We start from the raw sequence: 24,041 nt of genomic DNA, 5'->3' as shown, positions 1-24,041 counted from the left end.
ACGGGTAACTCACTGTCTTCCACATCTTTTATCTTCATCAGAGTTTCTTTTTGTTCCCCAATTGAAGCTCCAAAACTCGAGTCACTTCTTGGTGCTCCAAGAACAAGTCTGAATTCTTCATTCTCCTCATAAATTGTATCATCCACAAGACTCACCACACACGGCTTCTCAATCTCACCTGTGGTTACAAAACCATTGTGATATTCTTCACTTATAAAGTCATCATGACAAATACAGCAACATTATCGTGTTACTCTGAGCTAGTTATATGAGCAGCGCATGATTCAAATTCGTACACATTTAAATATTTTTTTTTCTTCATATATTTCATTTACATATTGTAGACTGATAAACAGATTGAGGATTAGACAGACAGTCTTATTATAGCTCTGCCTCCTTTCTAGACCCTAGGGGGCTGCTCGGGGGAGTTGTTTTCCCCCAGGGTTAGTTTCATAGCTTTAGCTGAATGCCGGAGGTGTGTGATGTTTTGGAGGGAGGTCATGGGCCCTCATTCTGCAGCCATCATGCATATGTCTGATACAAAGATTGCAAATATTACCTGGGAGAAAAGCAACCAAAGAAGCATCAGTGTTTGGCCTTTCTTCATAATCCAATGTAACCTGTGCAGAGCCCTGGCGAGTGTAGCATCGCACTGTGGATTTATGGCTGACATCTCCACTTCTGTATATGACAGCCGATACTTGCCCATCCTTCTCATTCACAGTGTACACAGACTCCTTAAACTGCACCTTGGGTACTACAATACACAACATCATTATGATTCCATGGTGATAGACCCTACACAAGTCTTGTTCCCTGTGTATAACAATACATTTATATTTGCGTTTGACATTTTAGTGATGACTGGGTGATAATGATAATAATATTTATATTTTAGAGAACATAGCACCATAGATTAGGAGGATTTTATTATGTGGGATAGCTTACTGCTTTATCAATCAAATCAATAAGTCGTCATTTTCAATTTTGTTGTCGAAATAGAACTTATCAGTAATGGTAAAGTGCTGTGTTATTGTTAGCCAATGCGAACTAATACTGTAAGTAACTTTGTTGTCACTGATACAACGGCTGACAACAGTACACATACATTTTTTTACGTATGTGTCTGGCAAGGCAATAATATTGGCATAGGAAGGAACAAATCTTGGTCCCTACAGGCATCAAAACAAAACTTATTTTGTCAATGGATAGCTGTTATTCAGTCATACAATTAAATTACATGATACAGTACAAATATGCTGACTCTTGACTTATAATACTGAACAGGTGCTATTAAATTGTTCAAACTGCTGAGAATAAACATATATATATATATATATATATATATATATACATATATATATATGTATATGTATATATATATATATATATATATATATTTAAATTGATCACTCATTTTATTGCTAGGAATTTATCTGTATTCATATAGGAATGCTCATAGGACTCACGTTAAAAACATGCGCATCAATGGATAAAACCTTCACTGTCCCTGGGACCAGTGCTCAAGCCTCGGGTCCATTCACATATTTTTATATGTGATTACTCAGTGACAGGCTCATAACTCTGTAATATCTGCCCTGGAACACTTTTGAGTTTACATTTTTATTAGATCACGCAGCAAGCAAAATGATTTGGGGTGCACAGGGGGGGGGGGGGAAACTGAAATTAATTTTAAAATATTAGAGAATAGTTGTTCTCCAAAGTAAAAAGAAAACATGAAAGAAAGATGTAGTAAGATTTTAATCTTGATGTATTCCCATGGTAAAGGCTGAAGTCAATGAGTCATCCTTAGTTGGGAGCTTGTGGATAAGCGAGTAGGAGGGACATATTGACAAGGATGGCAACTGGCGCAGGCATGACAGCCCCCTTCACATCTTCACCCTCAGTAGTGATCGTTCATGCCTCCGTTCTGCTATACACTGCTGCTTTTAATGAAATTGAAATGAATGACAAAGATGTCTGTGACCGTTTTAAAAACCCAAGTGTAGCTGAGTTTCCAAAACACAGGGACATAAACATTAACAGGGGAGGGTGAATAACGCCAGATTTTAAATTAAGGATGAGCTTGTTTTTCCCTACCACGTAAATGTGTGTCGCGGAAGGTGAGGTTGCACTACATGCATATTAACCAAGGTAGGCCTGAGCCCTTAATCAGGCCCTGGGACCAATTTACAGCATTGGGCACCAAGCTACTGCCTTGAATGTCCCTAACTTTATCCATCACTGATTGTGTGCCAATAAATATACAATAGATCTGATACTGTTACTCAACATGCTACAGATTGCTCAACAGCATAGTACTTACAGTCAGAGATGGTGTCATTGATGGTGATGGTTGTTTTGCTTGGCTCACCCAGCACAGCATTCACTGGCATACGGAGGACCAGTTCAAACTTTTCCAGGCCCTCCAGAGCAGGTTGGCCCAAGTCATCAAGAATGGTCACTCGAAAACTTTGCGTGTTCACACCAGGAGCAAAGTCAAGGTTTCTGCTAATGCCAACATAATCTGTCCCTGCTGGATTGGAAGCACAATTAAACCATATTAAATAAGCAATAAAGAACAGGCTTTCATGTCAAAACAATAATGCAAAAATGATATACAGTGCTCCCTCTAAAGATCTATATATCTAGAACTCCGACCTTGTATACCATCATGTGTTTACTTTAACAGAAAACTAAGTTAAAATGTGAGAACTCCATTATATGTCACCCTCACTATAACACCAGTTTTGTCGTGTATTTTAAACCAGAGGAAGCACTTTACCCTAAACGTTTAGCCTTAAAAAATATCATAATTCACACTAACAAATCATGTATGATGCTAATTTCACTTTGCTCACCATCTGCAGATAGAGGCTCAGTTTTCCTGGAGCGCACTGTGATTGTGGCAGCTTTGGAGAGATCTGTTCCCGTTCTCCAGACTCGGACCTCCACATATCCGACACTTTCGTCTACATGGTAATCAGTGTCAGCAAAGTAGAAGGCCGGCTCTATGGACAACAGAGGAAATTCTGTTACTTTCTTAGGGCACATACTAGGTATTCTATACACTTGTAATTGTAATGCTTTGGAAAATGATACTTTAATGGAAATGACAATCTTATAATGAAACTCACTATCAGCAATAATTCCCAATATCATATTCTGAGTAGACTGGAGAAAATATTCTAATCCTCTGTATCAAAGTAAGTTTAAAGAAGAACTATAGTAAAATTAATTTTCATATGTTGTATAAATTCATCAGCATCATCACCATTTATTTATATAGCGCCACTGATTCCGCAGCGCTGTACAGAGAACTCATTCACATTAGTCCCTGCCCCATTGGAGCTTGCAGTCTAAATTCCCTAACATACACTCACACAAACAGAGACTAGGGTCAATTTTGATAGCAGCCAATTAACCTACTAGTATGTTTTCGGAGTGTGGGAGGAAACCGGAGCACCCGGAGGAAACCCACGCAACCACGGGGAGAACATACAAACTCCACACAGATAAGGCCATGGTCGGGAATTGAACTAATGACCCCAGCACTGTGAGGCAGAAGTGCTAACCACTGAGCCACCGTGCTGCCTGAATTAAATATAAACATTGCCCTTTTAATGAAAATGTAATTTATTTAAAAATAGATATATAGTTTTTAAGGTGTGTTTTGTTGTGACATCTCTGCGCAATATGTTGGGTTGTATGTTTTATATTGAGAAGGAATTAGTGTTGATTTTGCTGTTCATGGAAATGTTCTGTTCATGACTAAATGCTATATCAGTAGAAACATACATCATAATTAAGCCATACATATAAATAAAAGTATACAATCTCTTCCAGTCAATTAAGTTCAGTGATAATTTTATAGAAGATTTTATAAAACGTATTGTTCAAACACAACTTTTATGGCAATCATCGCTGCTGGTGCTTTCACTGCTTATGACAAAGGCCTAGTTAAATGTATGGAGTGGCTTAATCTTCCCACTCTCTATTCCAATGCTGCAAATTGAGTTCAATGTTTTAATAGATAATTAGGAAAAGCCTTGTAGTTCAAGTCTGGGAAAATGTCGTAATGGGAACCAGATCAGAGAAGGTCACTTTTTGTTTTGAAGAAACCTTTATGTATCACAGATCTATGGTAGAACTACTAAGTGACAGACTGCAGCATTTAGAGATGTCATTTGATCAAGACAGCTTTGGAAAGGGGCCACACAAATTACAAGTGCATTGTTGAAATTAGGAACAACATTATGCTGTGATTAAGTTAAAACATTTTTGTTACTTAATTAAAACATATTTGGTATGAAGTAGCAATACACATCCCATGTTACATCATTATAGGTATTTATAAGTGAAGATAATCCTATATTATGCTTATTTTATTACTATTTTTGTATGGTGGACTTGTTGTGTGCCACATTTTCAATAGTCTGTTATTACTTTTGCCCACTTATAGGACTTTCTGAACATTTTGCCAAATAACTAGAATTATTGATCATATTCACAGCAACTGTAGCAGCCAACAACGAAGGCACTCTAAAAACATAAATGTAACTAAAACTTAAAATAAACTAAATAAATAAATGTATTCCAATATAAAATGTTACAGCCCTCTCCAGCAGTCCAACAGTTAATCTGTCAATACATAGCTCTCAGGTTTTTCATACAAAGAAAAGGAAATTGCATTTTACTAAGTGTTGCTTATATGTCGCTCTTTCCTTTATTCATTCTGCCAACACACACACATCTAATATAGCGTAATACTCACTTAGCCCTTTTCTTGCTCTCAGTGCTGTAATTTGTACTTATCCAAACAGCAACAAAGGATGAAAGGTTTGCTTCACTGGACGGAGACTCAATTTGTAAAGATAACAAAAAAAGATGTTTCCTAAGTAATTTCCCTTGTACGTTTGTCTAGATACTAGCCACCCGTGAGAGAAGAAATGTAATGTTTATAGATACAAGTTTATTGATCAGTCGGGTAATTCTCATTACATATGAAATACACTTGCTGCATCTCTTTATTCCAATGAACGGACATTGCATACTCCATAAGAAAGACTGTACATGTACTGGCTGCATGGAGGTACAGACACTGATAGTGGTAAAGATGTAGGTATGGAGAGGGGAGGCTTTACAAGAGGGAGTGCTTTGATTTTGGCAATGAAAGGGTGCGCTCAGGGATAATGGTGTTGAGGGAGGGAAAAGGTATTTGGCAAGGGAGGGGTGATTGGGCTAGGAAGGGATGATTGGGCTAGGTGATGATATTTGTGGGGAATGTGTTGTAAAGCGCATTGAGAGTTGTCAGTACATATCTCAAAGTGGCCTAATCAGGAACATAGTGGTTTAATAATGATGTGGTCAAAGACAATAAAAGTTTTAGTTAGTTTTCATCATGCATCACTTTTGAAAAAAATTTCTTTAGAAGTAATGTGACGTTTTCTTTTTGCAACCTATGTATCTGTCCTTATGAATTACGTTATGTTACTTTAGCCAACCTTAACTAGTTGGTTTATTATTTCCAAATAATTTTTTGTGGACAATATTTTAAGATCTTTAATTCCTACTTTTGTACCCTTGACGCTGATGCCATTTATTTTCCACTTTTTAATCCGTCTGTCTTAGTCATATCCACCATCTACATATGTTCTCATTTTACCTTGTTGTTTCTGAAAAAGGGTCTTTTACACTAATCCTCAAAGGAGTCTGTGAAAGCGGCCTAAGAAAGCTTACCTTTGTTGCATGTCTACAGAGGATGTAAACCTTTTCTTTTTACCTGGCCCTTCAAATAAGTCTTTGTACATTGATTATGTGTGTAGGATACAGCATGAGCAGGAAATTTACGATTAGATCAGGTTCCCATGCCCAGGTGCTTCTTGCTCTGCTTTAAAGGATATGAAAAGGACGAAGCCCTAGATACCCAAATATACAATAGCTGAACAATGGTCTGCTTCCCCCACCATGTATTTGCCAGTTGAAGTAAGCTATATAAAGAGAGGGTACTTCTGAGTTAAGTACTATTTGGGGGGGATAGTTTTACATGCACCTAAACAACTTGAAATCGCATTTAAATCATTCTCGGATTTTAACATATTCTAAAGACTTGAACAAAATAGTTTCAGAACACTGAACAAAATCCACGTCATAAGTTAGATATTAAAATAAAACAGGAGAGATGATAGAATCGTAATATTTGTTATTCCTAGTTTGCTGTCTTACTGAGCTATTATCTCCATGTACACATTTTACGTGCCCTGTTATGTGTATACTGGTGCAAGGGGACACAAAGTGACCTGTCCAAGTTCTAACGTTGCGCTGACACTGGAAATCAAACTCTAGTAAGTCTCTCCGTATCATTATTTTATACTCAGCATCCTTAAATACTGAACTACTCCTAGAGAACAGATAGGTATTGTATAAGTTAGATTTAATTTTTCTTTCATGCCTTTGTGGCGTACAGAATGGAATGTGGTTCTTCCTATTAACATTAATGGAATGCTTAAAATTATACCTTATAAACTGGACAGAAACTAGACCTTTAATTTAATAGAAACACCCTGGCAGCATTATAATATCTATTGATCTTTTGCAGAGGGCTTCATCATCATCATCATCATCATCATCATTTATTTATTTATATAGCGCCACTAATTCCGCAGCGCTGTACAGAGAACTTACTCACATCAGTCCCTGCCCCACTGGGGCTTACAGTCTAAATTCCCTAACACACACACACACACACACAGACATAGACAGACACACAGACTAGGGTCAATTTGTTAGCAGCCAATTAACCTACCAGTATGTTTTTTTTGGAGTGTGGGAGGAAACCGGAGCACCCGGAGGAAACCCACGCAAACACGGGGAGAACATACAAACTCCTCACAGATAAGGCCATGGTCGGGAATTGAACTCATGACCCCAGTGCTGTAAGGCAGATGTGCTAACCACTACACCACCGTGCTGCCCATCAGTGGGGCATAGCTGGCTGACAGATACTCCCAGAGTAGGATGTAAGCTGCTCACATCCATTCTTAGGATGTCTTGTTCGGGTGAGGTAGGCCCCGCTGCTACTCAAGCTCCAGGCCAATCAAGATACATATTGGGGTGAGCCTGGGGAGTTTTCTTTATCTTTAAATCTGAGACTAACCTATCTATTAATACATTATAATATGAGATTAAGATTTTGTTCTGATTTTTTAATGTTGTTCATATTATAAAATAGATATTTTATATATAATATATAGTATAGAATATTGTCCTATAAGTAAAACCTTTATTAGGAGAACGCCAAGTCCCAGGCATCTGGATAATAGATCACATTCCTGTATTATTATATGAGGATTAGAAGGCACTATCAATAGCTTACTAAGTGTTTCCTAAAGTATATTACAATAAAACTGTAAAAATAAAATGACACTAGTGATCAACATATCACCCTGACATTGTGCTTCCAAAATGTGTTACTAATTAGTCAATAAGATCAAATTACAATGATATAATTATGGTGTTCACTGTTTGGAACCATAAGATTATCTCACGTGATAATGGAATCTTGAGGATCCAGGAGTGACTTTTGTACCCCTACTGTTTGCTTGCTGAATATTTAGCCATTCACTTATACTTCCATTGGTCACTTATTTTAATGCTGTTCTAATTGAGCCCAAAATCTATTTATATCAATAATGTTATTTACAAGTTGTCTTTTACTTTACTGCATTTTCCCTTTTTTTTTATAGTTCTAATGAAAGTTGTGTTTTAGACTTATTTGAATAGTTACAACGCAATCCATTATTAGTAACTTTTTATTGCACATTGTCACAGTGGTGTACTGATCATTATGGTTTTCTTTATTTCTTCTTCTTAGTTGTTTATATATGCCTTAGTGAATGCAGATTGTAGAACTAAACATGGATGATAGATGTGTGTAATTATATATTCCTTTAACATGATGGGAACGCAACTGCCTGTTAATGTTTCAAACAATCAAGCTTAAGAAATAAATAATTCCTTATTTAAAGATCAGGATACAGCAATAATTATGTGATTTACACTATAACACTAGGGATTGAGATTAGGACTGACCATCGGAAACTGATTCTATTTGAATGAGTTCCTGATCTGTTAAATTGATTTCTCATTTCACCAATGTAACCCAAAATTGTGTCTCTAGTTCAAGAGAAAAATAGCTCTTTCTTTGTAATCTTATGTCCCCTTTTATTCTGTCTTCATGTTCTCATTGACAAGTCAGCTCTGAGAACAAGTCTTTAAAAATTGTAATAATGTGCCTATCATTCCTCCTATATCATTGGTAATGACATCATAGACCCTTTTTGTATGCTTTATTTTACTTGTGATATTTGCCTGTATTGTGGCACATAGTGTACCCTGCAGTTGCTGTGATGTAGATTAGGAATATTTTTTGTAATAAAATATAATGCAACTATTTCTATGTAAGGATAGCAACCACCTCATGCTCTTACCATCATCTGTATCTGCCAGAATAACCACTTTGGCACTAGGAAACTCAGCTCCTACTTGTCCACCCATTGGCATGCTGAGGGTGACATTGAACACCTCATCTTCTTCATAAAGAGAGTCATCGATTATGATAATGCGACAGTTCTTTTCCGTCTCATCCTTGCCAAAACGAATAATGCTGGTGTGGTCATCTGGCCGTGTGATGTAATCGGAATACGACAGGACTGATGAGGGAACAGTTCCGGTAGCTGAGCCTATGTGAGAGACAATGTAAACAGCAATGAATGAGCATATGGAATCTATTTTGCACAACATGTAAACTGACAATAGCGATACTAATTTGATGGGGTTTGTTATATGTATCAAACCAGTTGTAGGTAGGAAATGTGCTGAAATGTGTAAGAAATGGCTGCTAAACCTCAGTATTGGTTAACATGTAGATCTTTCAAAGGAATAAACAAAACAATACAATAAAATAATAAAAACAACTTTCAAAAAGGTAAATAATTTCAATAAGCTTACTCCTATAATACACAAATGCTTCTATGACTGGTGCTGGGACTTGTGTACTTTGGAACAGAGTCTTGGAGAGATGAGCAAAACTTTCAAGACATTTTATGTGAACTGAGTTTTGGGGTGGAACAAGATGATTTGCAGAGATATAAAGTTTGTTGATAAAATCTTTACATTCCGCCTGTTCTGCACTACTGCATGTTATTCCTAACCCCTAAGACAACGGATTAGAAGATCTGGATAACTCCTGATTAGACATAAGAGCTGTAATCATAAAGCAGGATGCACTTTTTGAAAAAATGTTTCCAATTAAATTTGTTTAACAGTTATACGGAATGTTCTTGTATTTAATTATCCCAGATGAGAGCCCACTATGCTGCTAGTGAATGACGCTGGCAACAACCAGGGAAGGAGGAAGGAAAACACTTTTTCACCGGCATCCCCTCAAGGGAGTAATGGACTTCGGTATGGGAATCCCACAGGTCACAGCCCCCTAGAACTAGCCTCACCAGGCAACAGCTGACTGTACAGAAGATCTATCAGGGAAAGCAGAAATAGTCCAAAAACTTGCATCAAACCCAGGTCAGGCTCACAAGCAAATAACCAGAGGCAAAAACAAGCCAGGTCAGAATCAAAAGGTCAAAGAGAATAATGCTCAAGCACAACACAAGCCGTAGCTCTGGTACCAGAGAATAGCCTGAGTGGGTTTAAATAAAGGAGGAGTGTCTGACACAGTGGGCACGCACCTGACTGCACAAGTACACATCCCAGGAAGAGTCTAAATGGAAAAGTCTATGTAAAGCATGAACACTTATAGTCTTCTTATATTTAAAATATGTCTCATTATAACACAACTAAAATCGATATGCTGCTGTTAATTGTTTAAACTGGAATCTATGCTTTGGTTGTGTATGAAATAAATAGTTCCAAGTCAGGGATGACAGGATTTACCGCTAGCTCAACTGATTCTGTGCGACTTATTTAATAAAATGGTGCTCTGTGACCAAGTGTGTTGTAACTCTTAGCAACCAATCAAATTCTTGCTTTCATTTTCTATACTGCATTAGAAAAAGAATTCTAGAATCTGACACATCATCAAAGTTATAGAGTTATGGATGAATCATGAAATAAATTAGGAGAAAATGAAAAATGTATATTTATGCTTATTAAATACCTGTTGATGTAAATGCATAATAAATAATCAATTGAAAAGAGATTTGAGAATAAGCACATATAAAGAATCATTACATTGAGAGATTAGAATTTATACACATTATTGTTTTCATCTGACAAAAAAAACGCAACTATTTACACAATTGTTTTGTTCTGATAATTCACATTATCATACATTTGGGTCTTAAAACAAAATAAAATAATTGTCTCATGTTTTTAATTGAGCAACATTTTAAATTATTCTACCTAACAATTACATTTATTACATTTTTATATGTTTCTCTAGGACACTTAATTTGATTTCATTTTTAATAGCGATCAATAAGGTATAGAAATTTACATATTTTTATACATCATCAAAATAAGCACAGTGAGGTCAACTGATAAACTCATTGTAAACTGTAACTTGCAAAATGTTATAATTCAACACTCAAAATACAGTGCTCAGTTTTATGTGAATCACAAACAACATAAAAAAACCACTAAAGTGTGTTGCCAAGTACTTGATCTAAATGTAGTTTTTCATAACTGATTGATAATGATTGGAGAACCTAACCTTTTTTTTTGGAGCGCAACACAACATGTAATGCGAAAGCAAAACATTTAGAGGGCCGAACCAAAATTCAAGATAATGCAGCCAGCTGGTTCATCATTAAGACACGAGGCACAGTGATGTCTTAATTCCAAGTTAAATGACAGGTTGCATTTTGGTTGCATCCAGTGTATGTAGATGACAGTACCACTTTAATAAATCTTTACTAAATAAATGCATTTCCCTATCCCTGTCTTTTTAAAATGTATTTAATGTATGATAGATATTATTTAGTGTTAAGATAATACATGTATATGCACTATTTAATCCTCACCATACTGCAATCTCTTCTCCATGATCCTTTGCAATGTCTATTGCACAAGTGTTTTCCGGAAGAAAACATTTGTAAAGCAATTTGATCACAAATGTTGTGGAAAGGAATTTGTGAATGGATTGCTGTGCTGTATGAGATAAGTTTCAGTGGAGTATCTATTTACACACTAGCATTTATGCCAAGCAGTGCTATCCATTCTTAGTGGAGCTTTGGGTGGGGGCGGGTTGCATAAAAAGCCTTGGGTGGATGCCAGCTGGGCTGGATGTTATAATATATATTCATGTCCCTTATTTTTTTAATAGAGATCACATACTATCAGATTGTTCTCAAATACCTCAAATGCTAGATAGAGAATACTAGCCATCAGATGCAAAAATAAAATGTGATTAACATAATTCATAAGTTGTTTTTTGTAGCCAGTTGTTATGAAAAATTGTGAACATATGATCAAAACCTACAGCTGTTGTCACTAAACACTGCACAGATTATCACTTCAATCCTGCATATGCCCCCTGACCACTTGCTGTTTCATTAAACACCATTCACTACGGGGCTTTTCATTCCAACTCATGGATTCTGTTGTCATAGTTTAATAAAAATTATTTTAAAGCATATTGTGGATTTTGTAATTATTATTACGGTGCCATATGGCAAAAAATGTTGCTTCACTTTTGCAGATTACTGATACTGATTACGTATCTATCTATCTATCTATCTATCTATCTATCTATCTGTCTGTCTGTCTGTCTGTCTGTCTATCTATCTATCTATCTATCTGTCTGTCTGTCTGTCTGTCTGTCTGTCTATCTATCTATCTGTCTGTCTGTCTGTCTATCTATCTATCTGTCTATCTATCTATCTATCTATCTATCTATCTATCTATCTATCGTGAGCAAAAATTTCAAAACTGTTCACCTTGTTCCGCACTGTGTCACGCATTTTGGCGGTGGAATTTGTCCATAAGTGTTTTCAGTCCTACCTCAACCACATACAGTATAACAAAGTGAATTGACCATTGTTATCCCAGCTCTGTTTATAGGTTATAAATTCTCTGAAGTGCTACTTTACAAATGCAAATTCAATGTGGCATGGCGACGCAAAAACGGAGCTGAAAGATTGTATCACAGGACCTCTGTCTGTCACCTCCTCTATTCTAAATTATGTTGTTTGAAATCTATGGTATTTAAATGCAAATATTAAAATTGACAGCACAGTCATTATTACAATTTAAAATATTGTTTACCCAACAATTTTATAATATTGTTATTTTATATTTATATATTCATAGCATACTCAAGACAATATGCAAATGTTAAAGCCATGCAAGATTGATACAATGAAAAAACTACATCTAGGGGTAACTCTATCAAGCTGCGAGTTTCTGGCAGGTTTGAAAAGGGGAGATGTTGCCTATAGCAACCAATCAGATTCTAGCTGACATATTGTAAAATGCACTAAATAAAGGATAGAAAGAATCTGATTGGTTACTATAGGCATCATCTCCACTTTTCAAACCCGACAGAACTCGCAGCTTGATACATTTACTCCCTAGTGTTCAGATATTCGGAATTATGAATTATTTTTTATAACTTACCTTGGTGTGTTGAACAGACAACCATAACTTCTTGACTAACATCTCCTGATCTTCTAACAGGGATTAGTAATTCACCAATGTCTTCTTCTATCTTATACTCTGATTGTGGTATGTATACCACAGATTCTACAGAAAAAGTATAAAAGCATTGATTCTGTCATTATACTTTAAGAACATTATGTACTGTATATAATGCCTCAGTTTATGATCAAGTTTACCTTCTTTGTTTAATTCACTTTAATTAGGTTCTAAGATAACTAGTTCAGAGCCAATGACTAATTTTATCAGCACTTCTCAATATGTATCCCCAAGGGTCACAAAATTAAGGATCTATGTATTAAGTAACATAATTATTAAATAAATATAAACATGCATACATAGAGTTAATATACTAGTGAGTCAATGCTGATCTATCTGAATTTCGATTCCTGAGGAGCCCTCAATAATTATCTATTATAATTTGTATAAAAATTAATGCTGTGCTGAGAATATCTATATCTTTTATATGGAAAGTTGTTTCATCTTTGTTTCATAGATTATTTCTAGTCTAGAAACTTTTATTATTGTGGTTAAGTCAAGGCCGTAACTAGGGCTGTGTGATAGGGGCGACCGCCCAGGTCGCAACGCTGAAGGGGACGACATTTGTCTTTCTCGCACCAGGCGCTAGATTTCTAAGTTACGGCTCAGGGTTAAGTTAATACATTTCCGTCTTTCAGACTAATCACATATTGCTATTTATACACACCATCACCAGGGTCCACAATCTCCACAGTTGCCTCATTGGGATACTCCAGTACAGCCATGACAGGATCGGAAAGTATTATCTGGAACGTCTCAGATTCTTCGTACTCGTCATCAGCGATTATCCTGACTTTCCATGTGGCTGTTGTTTGACCAGGGTTGAATTGGACTTGCTTTTGTGCTTTCCCTTTAAAGTCTTTATCTTTAATTGCTGCTCCATCCTTTGTGCTGATACCTTAATGAGGTAAATGAAGCCAACCATTAAATATTCATCCCTTCAAAGAAACAATGAAATAAGTGGTGGGATAAAAATCCTTTCTGTGTGGCCTCTGTCTAAAAGAGTGATGTGTGAAACAAGCTTAAGTAGAGGATTGACACAAAAAAAGTATCTGTCCAACTTGGTTGGCAACTGTCATTATTCTGGCAACTGCTTAATAGTGGCCTGTGTGATTTATACACGCAGCACATAAATTAAAATGTTACGTGTGTGTGATAATACTGAAAGGTATCTTTTGGTGCTGAAATTTATAGACTTTCCATTCAAACACTTTGGGTGATTTATGAAGAATGTTTGATATAATTGTACCTAGTGGTGCAAACGTACAATTTTCAGTGTATATAAAATGGGGTAAACCACACTCATGATGGCAGTGCTTAGAAATTGTCCTAAAATTGGCTATTTTTGGTATAATTTGATATAGTTAGTTTTGTGCTTGCTTTGTCTATGATGCTAGGCAAACTTGTAAAGCTAATATGGTGGATTTACCCATGTTATATTTAAATTAATTACAATGCTGTGTAATGGTGGCAAATCTAGCACATTATACAATTTGATCACCTTTTCAGATTGGCTAGTTGGTTTTCATTATAGGAAAACTGTTGTACTCAAAGTGATCAAAATATGTGTTCTGCACAGATGTGCGCACAGAACATTATTATAACAGAAGTGTCATACATACATAGCTAACATTTATATTTGACTTGGGGGTGACACAAATATTATAATGTTTTGCAGGAGACATTAAATGAAGCAGTGCAGGAGACACTAAACGAAGGAGTGCAGGAGACATTAAATAAAGGAGTGCAGGTGACACTAAAAGAAGGAGTGCAGGAGACACTAAACAAAGGAGTGCAGGAGACACTGAATGAAGGAGTGCCGGAGACACTAAACAAAGGAATACAGGAGACACTAAACAAAGGAGTGCAGGAGACACTAAACGAAGAAGTGCAGGAGACACTAAATGAAGGAGTACAGGTGACACTAAACAAAGGAATGCAGGAGACACTAAACAAAGGAGAGCAGGAGACACTGAATGAAGGAGTGCCGGAGACACTAAACAAAGGAATACAGGAGACACTAAACAAAGGAGTGCAGGAGACACTAAACGAAGAAGTGCAGGAGACACTAAATGAAGGAGTACAGGTGACACTAAACAAAGGAATGCAGGAGACACTAAATGAAGGAGTGCCGGAGACACTAAATGAAGGAGTGCCGGGGACACTAAATGAAGGAGTGCCGGAGACACTAAACAAAGGAGTGCAGGAGACACTAAACAAAGGAGTGCAGGAGACACTAAATGAAGGAGTGCCGGAGACACTAAACAAAGGAATGCAGGAGACACTAAACAAAGGAGTGCAGGAGACACTAAACGAAGGAGTGCAGGAGACACTAAACGAAGGAGTGCAGGAGACACTAAACGAAGGAGTGCAGGAGACACTAAACAAAGGAGTGCAGGAGACACTGAATGAAGGAGTGCAGGTGACACTAATTGAAGGAGTGCAGGAGACTTACATCACCCTATGCTCCTTCTGCTATAAATGACATCAGAGTGGCGGCAGATGGGAACAATGGTGTAGGTGGGGGAAGGCATTTTGGGGGCAGTGGTGAGGCAAGAACCTCATTGGGGGAATGGCTTGGGGAGAATCCACTTTTGCTAGTTGAAATATTCTTGCTTTATTCCTATATTAATGTTTTCAAATTGTACATAAGATCAAAGTGTATGTTGACTCACACTTATCTGTTATAGCCCCTATACCATCAATCTTTACAGTGATTAGGTGACTGTGTTTTAAATGGCCTTGCAAGCTTCCTGCCGTATTGGATTACTGTGAACTGTCTGGAAAAATAAAACGGAGCATTTAAAGATATAAGATCTTGACACCTGAGATCATAAAAGCCTTCTCTTCAAGAGTGCAAAAATGGCTTGTAAAATGTAATCTTTTATTTGCTAGCGTGAAAATGTAACAATTTAAAGGACCATTAAATCTAAATATAAATTGCCTTATATTAAATATCTACTAATAAAAGTCAGTAATATATATGTTTCTTACGTTTAGTGGTCCTTTGAAATGTTTAGAGATGTGTGGTATAACTATTCTGAGAATAATAATCTAACATATGGGGCACACAATAGTAAACATAAATTAAACCTCTCCACGAAAATGATGTTATTATATTGTCCCCATAGCCATAATGGGCAATCATGTCATAAACTGGTTCTTTAAACAGTATCTGTAACTGCTTCAAGAAAAAACCATTAAAAACAACAGTGATTTCGAATTCATTATAAAATGTTGAATTATTTGCAAATTGTTATTTCGCTTTATGATAACATTTAAACGACAATAAAAAGTGTGTTTCATTTTGTGATCTTATATAATAAACACATTATTATTAAGATAACAGATACATGTTTCATGGATCAGACCTAAAGACCAACATTAGTTGTTGCATTTGCACTCCAAGGTATAAAACTGCCTAGTGCTGGAAGTCAGTCACCATGGAAGAATTATCTAGGAGAACGTGCTTGCTGAAGAACACCAATGTTTAACACTATCTCCATAAAGTGGCATTTACTGTAGTAACATGTTGAGCTTAATCCAACAGTCTGGTGTTTGTTTTAGAAAGTTTCCTGTCCTAACTCTTTATTTCAAGTCAGAAAATATGTAACATCACCTTGCCATGAAACTAGAATTATTGTAATAAATAAAACTCAGCAAATGCTGCTTAGGACAAGTATTGTATACATGCATTTCAGCACCTTTTTTTCTCACTTAAAGACTTCTATCAATAAGTGCCACTACAGCGGTATTTTAACACACCACCCTACATTATGTCCTAAAAGTAAAATGCACTAAGAATCTATTTGGGGAATAGGCATAAAACAATAGTTTGTCTGTATTAGATGGACTTATATCTGTTATAGGTGTACTTTGCTGTTGCTGATACATGGATTCATGGAACATATTACAGGTATGATGATAGTGGCATGGCCTTTATAATGAGTGCAAACAAAATGGACATGCAGAGGGACCAAGCAAGTTTTTGTTTAAACAAACTCAGAATGTCATAATTCATATTATAAGGCAGCCACGTAGGAATACATAAACGTATTATATTATTTTTCTTCTAAAGCATGTAATATGTTTGTGTTGAGATGTGTAATTAGAATACCTCCCAACATTCAACCTGGCAAAATTGGTATAACATCACCTCAGCCCCCAATCCATGCAAATCATGCTACTATGCACCCTGAACATACAACTCGTGCTGCAGCGTCAGCAAATTCCCTGTAAGTCCCGGCCCTCCCTGGTTGTGACTTGGGAATCTCCCATTTCAATTAGAACAGTTGTAAGATATGGATTAGTCCAAGAACTTTAGCTACTTACTGACGAATGAAGTTTCTCCAAGGTATCCTCTACGCTTAAGGGTCACTTCTAGGAACTTGGCATCTTCATCTATAGTATACTGATTTCTCTCCAGTGATACCCAGGCCCAGTTAAGCCGGAATGGCTGACTGCTTAGTTTATTGCCTCCTGTAAAAGAAGGAAATGTGAAAACAATGGTTGTTAACTTGAATATATCTCGAATAAAAGTGCAAGGGACACAGATCTCATGTAATATGCCTGGTAATCTAGGGCCTGATTCATTAAGGATCTTAATTTAAGAAACTTCTTATTTCAGTCTCCTGGACAAATCCATGTTACAATGCAAGGGGTGCAAATTAGCATTCTGTTTTGCACATAAGTTAAATACTGACTGTTTTTTCATGTAGCACACAAATACTTGATAGCTTATTTATACACTGAAATTTAAAGTTGATATTTGTGTGCTACATGAAAAAACAGTCAGTATTTAACTTATGTGCAAAACAGAATGCTAATTTGCACCCCTTGCATTGTAACATGGTTTTGTCCAGGAGACTGAACTAAAAAGTTTCTTAAGTACAATCAAATCAAATAGCTGACAATGATACATTTTGTGACACTAACATATATGTAGTAAAAAGATAAAATTAGTGCGTCTGTTGTCACTAGAGGGGACAGCTATACTTTTTTGTGTCCGTATATATCGCAATAAGACTGACATGATGTATTATTGATCAACAAAGAGCTTGATCAAGGAAAGAATAATGTAGCAACATTGCCGAATTTTCATTGACCTGCTTCTTCTCCTTAGTGAAGCCTTTGTAGCTGCTACTTAAATCACCATTACCTGTTACTCATTACATTTTCACTGGTTTTCTTCTTCCCTTTAGTGGAACCCTGGGAACTACATGCTGAAACATTTTCCCCAGATCTCCTTCCTTTCTGTACTATAGTCCCACAAAAAGTTTATCGTTCATCATTCTAATATGGCTGCTGATGGTCTGAGTGGGAGGTCCAATGAGAAGCTGCAAGATCCATGCTCATGGCTTGTTCTTGGTCCATGGTCACCCCTCCATAGGCTTTATGAGAAAATCTGAAACCGTTCTACAGAAACAGAGGAGCCCCAGGACAAACTGCTTCAGCATGCAGTTTCCAGGGCACAATACTAACTTTAAGAAGTAAGTCAATAAAAATGTACAGAGTAACCAATAGTGGTCCTAAAAAAATTACATCTGTTGCTTTTTCCACTGATTAAGCAGGGTTACTACCATTACTGGGTGATGCATTGCTCAGAAGAAATCATGACATTTAGAAAATACTTTTATTTTATATCCTGCACTGCTATATATGGCGACATGTCATTGCCAGCAAATGCTTTGTATAGTCGGCTTTTGCAATAGTGATCTCTGTAAGTTAAAGAAGTTACTCAATGAGAAATATATTGAGCAGGAACAAAAATAATTTGCGCGTGATTAGGACTCTTCATTGCATATAACATGACTAATTCTAAACCAAACCATAGAGGAGAACTCTCTTACATCACTCGCCCTCAGCCTTACAGTATGCTAATAATATCCCTAGAAGCCACCCATGTTACAGCTGACAGATGATGGCTTACGTCTTGAGTGATATATTGTATTGTATTAATGGCACTTTGGAAATGTTCTTAGAATTTGAGATGTCCCAGCCCAATGTGCTTTTCGGTCCTTGTTGCTCTACAACAGGGGTAGGCAACCTGCGGCTCTCCAGGTGTTGTGAAACTACAAGTCCCAGCAAGCTTTGCCAGTAGATAACCAGCAGATAGGTGGAAAGGCATGCTGGGATTCGTAGTTTCACAACACCTGGAGAGCCGCAGGTTGCCTACCCCTGCTCTACAAGATTTTGGTACTATACTAGATTAAATGAGCAACAAGCATGGTCTTGCAGGCTTAGCTCTTGTCTTAAGATAGCTGACATATATACAATTTAAGATTAATGAGTGATACTCCACAAATATGTTACAAATAATGGGTGTGCTCAATGGTCTTAAGTTCTCACCCCTTATTTATTGCCTTTCTAATACAGATATTTTTCATAACGTTGATATCTGAATAATGCTCAATGACAAGTTGTGTCTATTTGTCTCTTAAGGGGCTTGCACAAGAAATATAAATGTAATTAAACTCATCTCTGTTTATTGCATACATTTTATTGTTGTTTAATTGTCTGTCTATCTAATCTATCTGTGAATCAGCCTATCTATCATGTACAATGTTGTACTGTCACTTCTATGGTGGGCCCCACTGCCTGAGGGCCCCAGCCTCTACCCTACATCATAACTCCTTCTGACCTCCTTCTCTGCTCTTCTTTGAACCTAGACAGGTAAGGCTTAAGGTAAGAATTAGCTGCCAAACTACATTCATTGGACGCCTTTCCTAACAGCTGATGCTCTATTAATTTGGCTGGCAGAGAAAGCATATGGAGTTATTGTTAGATTTGATTGTGTGAGTATAGGTCAGACTGTCTGGCCACTTTCTATTTTGGAGCAGCACATGTGGTATGTATGCTGGCATTCTTTCTATAGCATTTATATCAAAGAATTTCTAGTGTGTTGTGGGTCAGCACAGCTGGCTTAGGGTTCATATAACACTGACAATAATATATTTGTAGCCTTAACTTGTTACCAAAGAGGATTGTAATGTACAATTAAAGTTTAGATGGTTCACATATAAAGTTTCTGAATCTAACACATGTATTATGTGATTTTAACATGGTTACTTACTATTGTTTCACTATATTGTTTTATTTTTAGAGACAAACACAACATAGTGGGGCCAGAGTTTTATTCAACTGTGAAATTGACTTAAGGCACCATTTTCCGGACTCACTTCTGTATCTTGTAATAACACTACTCTGTCAAGGTAAAGTGACAGCCGTTTAGCCCCATAACAGTAAGACACATCTCATATTTCCTAGAAACAACTACATTACAGGAATACAAACACTGATGGAAGTTTATAGTCTAACTTGGTGCTCTCTCATGATGACCAGAAACATATCATTTGATAATAGAAAATAACAGGCCGACCCAGCTAGCCTGCCCATTATATTGCTTTTGTCACTATTTTTTATTTTTTTTATATTTAATTTGCATTATTTTGTTTGCCTGATTTTTTATTTTTTTTATTTTGAGCTACAAATTGTTATAATAACCATATGTGCTATGAGCAACCACCTCATCCTGCTGGGAGCCTATTCTATGGATTCTGTAAGTTCTGCCTGATGTTATCTTTCAGTCTTTAACAGTCCAATTTTGTATTATGTCCTCTTGTTTTATAAATCCTTTTGTTTTATAAATCTTTTTAAATGCTGTCTTCTTGAACACTACAAAAAGGGCTTTTTACTTTGGGTAATATATTAGCTCCACTAGTACATCAGAAGTTTTGCATCCTTGGGACCACCATACTTTGTGCAATGTTGCTATCTCCTCACTATCCCCGAAATCATTGGCTGCAGGAGGGCTTACAGGGAGGCCCAAGGTCTGCCGCACTAGTTGATATCACAGGTGAAATCTGACAGGATTCCCTCCCTGATCATGCTTATATGACGTGCCTCCCACTACCCTCATTACTGGGGAGTTCCATACACCCAACTTCCACCACAACATTATAAGTGGCATAAAAGAATCATGGTCTTTTAATGCTAATGGACATATATGCATACTATTAAACCCACAACTCTGTCGAAATACAGATATATTTAAAGTAAAAAATAAAATGAAATAAAAAAAATACTGCATCACAAACCACCAGTGGCAATTTTGTAAAAGTGACAGACAACTAACATGCCTGTCATATGCAATGGGTCTGCTATGTAAAACATAATAGTTTATGCGTTTTACTGGTCTATTTTTTTGGTGGATTAAAACTTGTTTCAGATGCAGAACGTTAGTAAACCTAATGACAGCGGGCACTCCCAAAATAAAAGAGTTCATTTCATTACAGACAACTGACTGCAAGACAAGTCAGCAATATCACTGTAATAGCTTTTAAGCTAAAATACGCTTTTACTATATAACCGAATTGTATCGCCTAGCACTGATGTATGTTTAATATATATATTGTTAAGGCACGATGCAACCGTGGTTAATGAAATAAGATGATGATGTGACATCTTTGGACTACTAAGTGAAGTTGTGAGAAAAAATGTTTGAGAATTTACATGGGAATTAGTAGTTTTTTCAATGCCTGGCAGAAGCTTATATCTTTGGCCTGAACACCAAATTCCCAATGACATTTCACAACTCATTATATTTATGCCTAATTATGGCTGTGTAGTCTTAGCTGGGTGGCCAGCAGTGAATTAATCTTCTTAAACTTTACTTCAATTTGACAGGGGTATGGAATCAATCTGAAAAGGCTAATGAGCTTGTAGCCAAGTGCAATGGATTAATTACAGTGACAGGAACATAAATTCCTGTTCAAATAATGACTTCGATATATATGACATTCTTCTCTTCTGTAAAGCAATGTACGACAATGGTAATGTGTTTTATCCAGTAATAGTAATAATAATAATAAAAATAATAATAATAATAATAATAATAATAATAATAATAATAATAATAATAATAATATATCATGTTAATAACACATATTTTTAAGACTTTCAATGTCTTACCACCAAGGATATTTTGAATGTAAAGTCATTAATTATCATAGAAGTATATGAATTATATTAAGTAAACAATTATTATATATTTTTACAATTTATTATTTTTTATGTATCAGATGTCTGTTTTTGTTTAAAAACTTTATATTTGTGTGCAATACGCTCAAAAGTACTATCCAGCATCAGACATCCCTAGATCATAGTTTGGGACTACCCAACTTCAATGCCAGACACCCAAAGTTTTCTGAATTTCCCCAGCTGAGAGAGCAGGGAGACCTGACAAGGAACATGATCCATTCCCCCACCCCCGCAACATCATGTCATTTGGACATCACATGATTTGAAAAGCTTTATACCATCGAATGAGCAAGTGAACTACATTAATGAATATATCCTTTTAAAGGATAATGCAGTAATCTCCATACAGTGATAACATACTAACTATTTGACTATAGTTGAGCAATAAAGGTCAAATAAACTGTCAGAGTGATGTTTGTGTTGAGTTTGGGGGACTGTAGGGTCATATGTGTATAGATTTTCCTACGATGCTCACGATTAGACATCCCACTGTTGGATGGACTCTCCACAGGGATTGGTGTCATTTGTGAATCAGAGCAAACATTATCCTCTAATGCCTTACTGTTATCTTGCAGCTCGGCTTTGACGCGTAACAGTAGTTGTGCACCAATTGTAGTCTCGGTAACTTTTTGGGATCTGCCACTAATAGAGAAAGGTGATGGCCTCATTCTCTCTTTGCCACTGCGTGTGTAGAATGGCATGTTGGCAATTTTTTTTTTATCGCCACTTAACTTTTGCTCAGTGACACTTCTTTTTCGCTTCAACACAGTAAAAAAATGTTTGGTGTGTGTTTTTTGGACTGATTTCGAAACACTGTGTAGTTTGACATCGCCTTGCCCAGATGACGTACTGGGAACACTAACATCAGGACTGGTGACAGAACCTGGTTGCTCATTCTGCTTATATGTGGACTGCTTTGAATCCATTCTGAGCCCAAAGCACTTGTAGTGCTAAAAATTATTTGGTAGATACTGCTGACAAGTATGACTTTTGACAGCCAGAAATATTTATGCACAATTATGGGGGACACAACAATAGCACTTGGGAGTGCTAAAAATTATTTGGTAGATACTGCTGACAAATATGACTTTTGACAGGCAGAAATATTTATGCACAATTATGGGGGACACCCCAAAAGCACTGGGGAGTGCTAAAAATTATTTGATAGATACTGCTGACAGATAGTAATTTTGACAGCCAGAAATATTTAGGCAAAATAATGGGGGACACCAAAAAAGCACTTTGAGTGCCAAATGTTGAAAAAAAAAAAATCCTCTATCCTCCTCTCTTCTCTAGCGATTTTTGTTAGCACAATTGGAATCAGAATATTGTATTCTCTGTCCCTGCTCTAATCAGCCTGTGACTACACCCTGCTCTCTCCCTCTGTCAAATGGCGATGGATTGCTGTGGAGGCGTGTATTTATAATCTTCAAGTATCGCGAGAACCGAGCCCCAAGATCTGATGACGTCACGATGACGTTCGGCCTCGATTTGGATTCCAAGCGGGCGGGAGAGTACCGAGCCGGCTCGGCTCGGTACTCGGATAGGCAAAGTTCAGGTGGGTTCGGTTCTCGGGGAATCGAGCCCGCCCATCTCTACTAAAAACAAAAGATATCGTAAAAAATATTGACAACACTTGTGTTCAAAGTATACATGAAGTGATACTGTTGGCTATTACATACCAGGGGGTAAATGTATCATACTCAGATTTGTACAAGTCGCCGGAAATCAGTGAGTTGACAGCTAAAATTTAAAGCGGCGCTGCCTTGTAAAGGGAAACTTCCCTTTACAAGGCAGCACCGCTTTAAATTTTAACTGTCAACTCGCCGATTTCCGGCGACTTGTACAAATCAGAGTATGATACGTTTTTCCCCAGATCTCTTTAGGTGTGCTCTGCTGAAACCTGTCTGAACACCAATGAGTTGGCCGCTACTTTAAATTCAAGGTGATGGAAAGACAGGACCGCAACACAATCATGATTTTGTCAAAAGACAAGGGGGTATATTTACTAAACTGCGGGCTTGAAAAAGTGGAGAAGTTGCCTAATGCAACCAATCAGATTCTAGCTGTTATTTTGTAGAATGTACTAAATAAATGAGCACTAGAATCTGACTCGTTGCTATAGGCAACATCTCCACTGTTTTCAACCCACAGTTTAGTAAATATAGTCATAGGGCTTATACAAAGGAGTACCAGGACTAGATGTGAGTACCATGATTGATTAATATCCTACACCATGATGGTCTTCTGCACCCAACTAATTATTGTAGCTACCAGGTCAGGACTGACAT

At 36.8% G+C, this 24,041-nt stretch overlaps 1 protein-coding gene across 1 annotated transcript in view; it reads right to left on the bottom strand.

Annotated features, from left to right (window-relative positions):
• FREM3 (FRAS1 related extracellular matrix 3) overlaps window positions 1-24,041 on the bottom strand; it is a 57,815-nt gene that overhangs the window by 18,734 nt on the left and 15,040 nt on the right. The window contains exons 3-10 of the mRNA XM_075194671.1: window positions 17,044-17,190; window positions 13,379-13,609; window positions 12,634-12,759; window positions 8,490-8,741; window positions 2,862-3,011; window positions 2,327-2,536; window positions 560-757; window positions 14-178 (exon numbers count right to left, since the gene is read on the bottom strand). Of these exons, the coding sequence (XP_075050772.1) occupies window positions 14-178; window positions 560-757; window positions 2,327-2,536; window positions 2,862-3,011; window positions 8,490-8,741; window positions 12,634-12,759; window positions 13,379-13,609; window positions 17,044-17,190 (1,479 nt within the window). The remainder of the gene's footprint in view (window positions 1-13; window positions 179-559; window positions 758-2,326; window positions 2,537-2,861; window positions 3,012-8,489; window positions 8,742-12,633; window positions 12,760-13,378; window positions 13,610-17,043; window positions 17,191-24,041) is intronic.

The sequence above is a fragment of the Mixophyes fleayi genome, chromosome 1, assembly GCF_038048845.1.
Source record: "Mixophyes fleayi isolate aMixFle1 chromosome 1, aMixFle1.hap1, whole genome shotgun sequence".
NCBI lineage: Eukaryota > Metazoa > Chordata > Amphibia > Anura > Limnodynastidae > Mixophyes > Mixophyes fleayi.
This window is presented reverse-complemented; position numbering and strand designations above follow the sequence as displayed.